The sequence below is a fragment of the Leopardus geoffroyi genome, chromosome C3, assembly GCF_018350155.1.
Source record: "Leopardus geoffroyi isolate Oge1 chromosome C3, O.geoffroyi_Oge1_pat1.0, whole genome shotgun sequence".
Taxonomy (NCBI): Eukaryota; Metazoa; Chordata; class Mammalia; order Carnivora; family Felidae; genus Leopardus; species Leopardus geoffroyi.
This window is the reverse complement of record NC_059338.1, coordinates 71,343,895-71,350,901: the sequence shown is the minus strand read 5'-3', so window position 1 is coordinate 71,350,901 and position 7,007 is coordinate 71,343,895. Positions and strand designations below refer to the sequence as shown.

Below are 7,007 nucleotides of genomic sequence, written 5' to 3'. Positions count from 1 at the left end.
CTCAAATTCGGGTCGTTTCCAGTCTGGGGCTGCTACGAACATTCGTGCGTGATTCTCCGTGTGGACCCAGGTTTTCATTTCTCTTGGGCAAGCACCCAGGGAAGAACGCCGGGGTCACGGTGAACTTACGCTCAAGGAACTGCAAGGAGGCGGTCGGGAGGGAGAGAGCATGCCTGGCTCCGCAGTCCGGCTTCAGAGGCCCCAGGGCCCAGCCGGGGTGGGGGGCGCAAAGGGGCAGCGGGACCAGGGAGGGGGAGAGGGACGCCGCGGGGCGGCGGGGCCCGGGGGGGGGGTGGGGGGAGAGGGGGGCGTGGGGAGCGCAGCGGGGGCGGGGTTACGGGGTGGGAGGAGGGTCGGGGGTGCTGCGGAGGCGGGGTTACGGGGTACGGGTAGAGGCGTGGGGACCGCAGCGGGGGCCTGAGAGGGAACGGGGTGCGGAAGTGGGGGTGGGAGCGCGGCGGGGGCGGAGCCAGGAGGCAGTAAGGCGGGCGGGGGCGGGGCGGCCGGGAGGGGCTCTGGGCCTATCCGGATCGGGCGGGGCTTGGGCCGTAGATCCCGCCCCACGCCAGCGCCGCGGAGGCGCAAGGGAGGGGTATCACCACGCCCTCCCCCCCCCCCCCCCCCAGTTTCCAAGGCAACCGGCTTCAACAGTTTCTGCGCTGCCGGCGTCTGGAGGCCCCCGGGCGCCCACCTGTCGGCATGTGCGCCGCGGAGGTGGACCATCAAGTTGCCCAAAGATACCTGCTCAAGCGGCGGCTGGGGAAGGGGGTGAGCCCGGCACCTGCAGGGAGGGGGAAGGTCCCGTCGGAGGTCTGTTCCCTCCGACGCGGCCAGGGATCCCTGGGCTCACGTCCTGTTTCCTCGGTGGACTGGAGGGTGGCTTGGGCAAGCCACCGAGCCCCTCGGGCCTCAGTTTCCTGTAGGGGGGCTCTAACAGCGCCCACTGCAAGTGAAACTGTCGCCTGGCTCTAGGTCCACAGCGGCCTCAGGTCAGAGGGATCGTGGACAAACCCTTTCCCCCGCCCACGTCCCCTGCTCCCAGCTGCCTCTCCTGGGGCCCATAGAACACTAAGGAGGCCGGGCCCACCCACTCCAATCACTAAAGGCGATGGGTGGGTCCCAAGCCTGGCCCAGGAAGGGCCTGAGCGGGTAAATGGGCATGGAGTGAACCACACATGAGCGATTGTGCGTTTGTGTGTGACAGTATGTGGGATTGTGTACAAGAGTGTTTGGGAAGGTGTGTGGCTGGGTGGGTGGTACTGGGGAGAAGAGAAAGCACGGTCCAAACAGCCCAGACAGCAGGTGCAAAGGCCCTGAGGTAAGAACCTGCTGGTTGTGGGGAAACAGCAGAGTTGATGTGAACTGGTTAAGAGTAACTATGGGAGGGCTGGGATCACCTGTGGCTTTGGGGAACTGCAGAGATTTCTGGGCATGACACGGAGTGGTAGCCGCTTTACAAGGCTCACCCTGCCTGCTGTGTAGAGGACAGACTGTAGTGTGGGCTAGGGAGGCCAGTTAAGAGGTTAGTGTAGCGATCCAGACAAGAGATGGGGGAGAGGCGAGAGTCCCAGCTTGGGGGAGTCCCCCAGATGGGGGAGAGGCAAGAGGTCAGATTCTGATGAAGTTTGGAAGTGGAACAGGATTTGCTGATAGGCTGGATGCAGGGTGTGAAAGAGGGGAGAGGTGCCCGGAACAGGCTTTGGCTTCCACCCTGAATCTCCCTTTTGTAACCTTATTTCTTCCTGGAGCCTTGCTTCTCATCACCATCTTCTGGAAAACCGGGGGGGGGGGGGGGGAGCGGGGGGGGGGGCTGCTGCAGCAGCCTTAGCAGCCCACAGCTGTGGGGACCTTGCCCGGAGCCATAGGCCCTCACCACACCCTCACTCCCTCCCCGGAGCCTCAGGCAGCCTGCTGGGCAGGGGAGGGCTGGACAGGAGGCTGGCCCCGTGCCCAGCAAGCTTACCACTGTCCTCGCAGGCCTACGGCATTGTGTGGAAGGCAGTGGATAGGAGGACTGGCGAAGTCGTGGCCATCAAGAAAATCTTCGATGCCTTTAGGGATAAGACGGACGCCCAGGTGAGTGGAGAGGAGGCATGAGGACAAGGGCAGGGGTGCAGGGTGGGGGGACCCCTTCTGCCTTGGTGCCTGGAAGCTCCAGTGTATTTCTGAAGCCGATTCACAGCAGGTCTCTGTAATAGCTCAGACATGACCTGAACCTGTGGTCCAGCAGGTGTGGGTGACGTCTGTCAATCCCTGTGGATCCTTTCGAGAAATGAGCTTCCGGGGAGCCTGGGTGGCTCAGTTAGTTAAGCGTCTGACTCGTGATTCCCGCTCTGGTCATGATCTCACGATTTGTGAGACTGAGCCCAGCATAGGGCTCTGCTAGCCTTGGAGACTGCTTACGATTGTCTTCCTCTGCACCTCTCCTGCTCACACAGGTGCTCTCTTTTTGTCTTTCCAAAAAAAAAAAAAAAAAAGGAGGCGGGCTTCCTTCTCGCCCCATACTTATGCTCAAATTTCTGTCTCATTCCAGAGAACGTTCCGGGAAATCATGCTGCTCCAGGTGAGCAGCCCGGGCCACCTGGCAGCCCCTCCAGGTGCAGGTTCTCCCAGCAAGGTGGGGGGGAAACCCAGATCTGCGTCTCCCCCAAAGCACACAGCCCCTGGCTCTCTCCTCAGCAACTTGGGGACCATCCTAACATCATCCGCCTCCTGGATGTGATCCGGGCAGAGAACGACAGGGACATTTACCTGGTGTTTGAGTCTATGGGTAAGTGAGGCCTTCTCACCCTCCAGCCTCACCTCAGTCCTGGTCCAGGACCCTCCAATGGCCTGGATCCCTTTACATGTCCCTCTGCGGTCGGGTCACCACAGTGGTCAGTTGTCACCCAGAACAGTTTCTTGGTGTGGCTGGTGCATGGTCAGCGCCTGGGCCTGGCAGTGACCCCTCGAGCCTACCTCCATGAGGCTCCTGCTTTTTCCACTGTTTGCAACTGTTTTTCCTTTTTCTACCCATGTTATAAAACAAAGCAACATGAAATAAAGTATTAAAAATCACCCCAGAAACTGTTATTGCTGTGCTGACAAAGACAGAGCAGGCTTGAAGAAGCCTGCTAGAGCCACTGGGAACCGTGCGTACCCAGGACGGGGTTAGGAACAGGGCTCTGAGGGTGGCCGGTGCCACCTGGGGACCGCGACCGGGGGAGGGCTGAGCACCCCACAAGGGTCAAAGGTGGGGCAGACTTGTCCACTGTCCCCAGGGCCCCCAGACTGACCTGCGTGCTCCCTCAGACACTGACCTGAACGCCGTCATCTGTAAGGGCCGGCTGCTGAAGGACGTCCACAAACGCTTCATCATGTACCAGCTGCTGCGGGCCACCAAGTTCATCCACTCAGGAGGCGTCATCCACCGGGACCAGAAGGTGCCACCCACGGTCCAGTCACGGCTGCCCCCCAGCGTGTGTACCCACCATTAGCCCTCAGCCCACCTCCTCTCCTGCAGCCGTCCAACATTCTCCTGGACGCCAGCTGCTTGGTGAAACTCTGTGACTTTGGTCTCGCCCGCCCTCTCGGGGGCCTCCCTGAGGGGCCTGACGGCCCGGCCCTGACAGATTACGTGGCCACACGCTGGTACCGGGCTCCAGAGGTGCTGCTGTCCTCGAGCTGGTAACAGCGTCGCCCCCTCCCCCTGCAGTACCCCCTATGTCTTCTCACCCAGCCAAGGCCCCAAGGCCTTCCTGTGCCCTCACTTTGTGCCCTCACCGGCCCCTCCTAGCACCCCAGGCCCTGCCCCTTTGAGTGTCTCTCCTCCTCCCTCCACATCTACCTCTGGGGCCCCCCCCCAAGCCTCCACCCCTTCCTGCCCCAGGTACACCCCTGGGGTGGACATGTGGAGTCTGGGCTGCGTCCTGGGGGAGATGCTTCGGGGGAGACCCCTGTTCCCAGGCACATCTACACTCCACCAGCTGGAGCTGATCCTGGAGACCATCCCGCCTCCATCCAAGGAGGGTGAGTATGTGTACAGGGGCCTGCTGGGCACCGGGGATCCCAAGGGTCAGAGCACACAGCTCTGGGGGCACAGCACATGATGGGCCAGGACTAGTAGGGAGGAGTCTGGGGAAGAGGGGTGGGGAAGGTCCAAAGTTTCAGGAAAACCGGAAAGGGCAGGCCCCCCCCACACATGGTAGGCCCAGGGAGGAGCTGCTGGGGGCTTTGGGATAGCAACTGGACAGGTCTGCAAGGCGGGCAGGGCCTGGCCACAGGTCCTTGAGGGCCAAGCGGTGCTCATGAAGGGTCCAGCTGAGCGGCTGAGGGATGGGGGCCGGGCAGGGGAGGTTGGGGGTTGGGGGAAGATGTGGAGGAAGGTAGGCTGCAGCAGAGGTAGGTAACTTAGGTGGGGGGGTGGGGGGGTGGGGGGGTGAGGGTCTGTCCTTGTTCCTGGGGGAGGGAGCAGAGCAAGAGAGGGGAAGGACCAGGTGGGGAAGTCAGGGAAGGGGTTCTTCCATGGAGGTGGGAGTGCCTGGATGTGGAGTGCACGCGTGGGGGTGTAAGTGTGCAAGGGCCAGCACACAGGTGGGGCACGAATCCAGGTACTGAAGGTTTCAGTCCTGGCAGACTGCTGCAGCCCTGCAGAGAGGCCACTCCATGGGGCGGGAAGAACGACTGGCCCCAGACCTCCCTGAGCCACCCGCCCCCCTGGCCAGGCCCCCCTGACCACACACCACCTCTGTCCACTCTCCCTGCAGACCTCCTGGCTCTCAGCTCAAGCTTCAGCGTCTCAGTCCTGCCCTGCCTGGGGTCCCGGTGAGCGGGGCTGCTGAGGAGCCTGGCTCGCACTCCTCATGTAAATTTGCTGGCCAGTCTGGCCGCCCAGACCCGGGCCCTGGCCTTAGGATGGCAGGCCCAAACCCAGCGAGCTGGAATTTCCAGCACCGCCCGGCTTGGCCTGGGGGCATGGGCAGTCCCGCGGGAATTGCGCGGGGCATGGAGAGCAAGGGACCAGAGGAGGAGGCAGGGAGGGGTCGGCCATCAGTGCCATGCTGCCTGGGGGTGTCATGTGGGGAGGGGAGATGCACGGAGGCAGTTAAGTGGCGCTGGGCGGAGGATGGGGAGGGGCCCGCCCTGGAAAGGGGACAATATGCAGGCACCTACAGGCCACGGCAGACGCTGGACGCCCTCCTGCCGCCAGACACCCCCCCGGAGGCCCTGGATCTCCTCAAGGGACTCCTGGTATTTGCCCCGGGCAAGCGGCTTAGCGCAGCGCAGGCGCTGCGGCACCCCTACGTGCAGAGGTAGGGGCGGGGTCCCCTGGCCCAGCTCCTGCTTTGCCGGTCTTGTCTTGGGTGTTGGGTCCCGGACCTGGGCTCGGCCTGAGAGGCCGTCTTGACGGCAGCCCGAGGCTGGCTCCCCGCAGGTTCTACTGCCCAGCTCGGGAGCAGACCCTGGATGCGGCTGTGCGGCTCCCTGTGCTCGAAGGAGTTCAGCTGTCAGCCCCTGAGTACCGCAGCCGCGTCTATCAGGTGCTCCGGTCCGCGACCACGATCTTCCCACACCCACGCTCACCCTCGGGTCCCCCCCCCCGCCTCAGCGACCCCCAGAACCCTCTACACCCACGCCGTCCACCTCTGAGCGCTCCTCGCCTCCCGCAGATGATCCTGGAGCGCAGGGGCGGCGGCCCCGTCCCGAGAGGGAAGGGCCCGGGGGGCACGCCCTCGGGGACAGAGCCCAGCGCCCCCCGGGCCCAGGCGCGCCTGCGCTCACCCAGAACCGTCCCTCAGCTGTCCCCGGGCTCGCCCTCGCAGAAGCCTGGTGCCGTCGCCCAGAGCAGCCTGGGTCAGCAGTCCGCACACGGTGTGTGCCCCGCCCCCCCGAAGCGCGGCCCCTGACCCTTCTGGGTGGAGCCACCAAGGGTCCGCAGCGCCGGACTAACCCCGGGGGGGTGGTCTTCAGACCCCACAGACGTTCCCTGCGGAGCCGAGAACCTTCCCCGGCCGGACGTGGTGCCCCTGCTCCAGCCCCCGCCCCCAGGGGGTCTCGGGAGGGCGGAAAGGCCCCCTGGGGTGACGGCACAGGCCCCCTCGGGCCACTCGTGGGTAGGTTGACCGGGGAGGGCCCCTCTCACTGTACTTCCGAGGGCGGCGCCCGGTTGGGCGGTGACCCTGTGACGCGCCCCCTCCCAGGTGAAGCCCAGCGTGAAGGGGGCGGCGCCCTCCCTGGCCTCTCAGGCCGCCGCCCGGGTGGCCGTCCAGGCCCTGATCCGGAGCGACTGGAATCCGGGCCGTGGGGTGAGGGCGAGCGGCGCGCGACGGGTGAGCCCGCCCGGCCCCCCGACCGCTCCCCCAGCCCCCCGGCCCCGCCCCCTCGCGCGGCCCCCAGACTGTGTGCGGGTCCCTCGCGGGCTTCCTGCAGATGCGCGGCCCGAGCCCCGGCCGGGCCGAAGGATGTTCGGCGCCTCGGCCTGGCAGGGGGCGCAGGGCGCCGCGAGGGCCGCGCTCGGGGGCTATTCTCAAGCCTACGGTACCGTCTGCCATTCGGCGCTGGGCCGCCTGCTCCTGCTCCCGGGCCCCGCGCGTAAGCCGCCCTGCCAGCCCACAACTTAGCTCCTGTGCTCAGCCCGCGTCCCTCGCCCAGCCCTGGATCTGCCCCCGAGTGCCCCGTGCTACCCACCCCCTCCTACCAGCTCCCCCTTTTGCCTGCCCACACCCTTGAGTTCCAGGGAGCTTGTCCAGCCGTCTCTGGGGGAGTGGGAGAGGTCCCCACCCGCCCCCAGCCACTTCCTCCAATAAAGTCGTGTTTGGCCACAGTCTCCCCGTTCATCTTTTGTCCTCAGTGAGGGACTCCCTCCGAGGCCACGGAATCCACCCCCTTCCGAGGACCCAGATGTCTAGTATAGAGTCTATGAGAAGCTGCGTGGCCCCCCTCTGCCCAGTGCCCAGTGCTTTCCCTCTAGGCTCACGTCACCAAAGGCTGGCCCCGGGGTGGGGGTGGGGGGCTCCTTGGGTCCAGCT

At 65.1% G+C, this 7,007-nt stretch overlaps 1 protein-coding gene across 3 annotated transcripts; it reads left to right on the top strand.

The window, feature by feature from the left end:
* The first annotated feature begins 321 nt into the window (after positions 1 to 321).
* On the top strand, positions 322 to 6,805 carry MAPK15 (mitogen-activated protein kinase 15). 3 transcript variants are annotated; one of them, XM_045455544.1, is made up of 13 exons: positions 323 to 768; positions 1,978 to 2,076; positions 2,534 to 2,563; positions 2,680 to 2,770; positions 3,292 to 3,422; positions 3,503 to 3,666; positions 3,869 to 4,008; positions 4,746 to 4,803; positions 5,154 to 5,291; positions 5,414 to 5,519; positions 5,649 to 5,850; positions 5,950 to 6,092; positions 6,180 to 6,805. In XM_045455544.1, exons 1-13 carry the CDS (start codon positions 700 to 702, stop codon positions 6,597 to 6,599), a joined length of 1,791 nt encoding a protein of 596 aa, XP_045311500.1. In that variant the 5' UTR covers positions 323 to 699; the 3' UTR covers positions 6,600 to 6,805. The 3 variants fall into 3 exon arrangements, with proteins under 3 accessions (XP_045311498.1, XP_045311499.1, XP_045311500.1); XM_045455542.1 differs by lacking the exon at positions 3,503 to 3,666 and having other exon boundaries at positions 322 to 768; positions 4,746 to 5,291; XM_045455543.1 differs by lacking the exons at positions 3,503 to 3,666; positions 5,950 to 6,092 and having other exon boundaries at positions 322 to 768; positions 4,746 to 5,291.
* The last annotated feature ends 202 nt before the right edge of the window (positions 6,806 to 7,007 follow it).

Coding starts and splice junctions, on each gene's coding strand:
- MAPK15 (XM_045455542.1), top strand. CDS start 700: ATGTGCGCCGCGGAGGTGGACCATCAAGTTGCCCAAAGATACCTGCTC. Junction 769..1,977: donor AGCGGCGGCTGGGGAAGGGG/GTGAGCCCGGCA, acceptor CTGTCCTCGCAG/GCCTACGGCATTGTGTGGAA. Junction 3,423..3,868: donor TCATCCACCGGGACCAGAAG/GTGCCACCCACG, acceptor TTCCTGCCCCAG/GTACACCCCTGGGGTGGACA.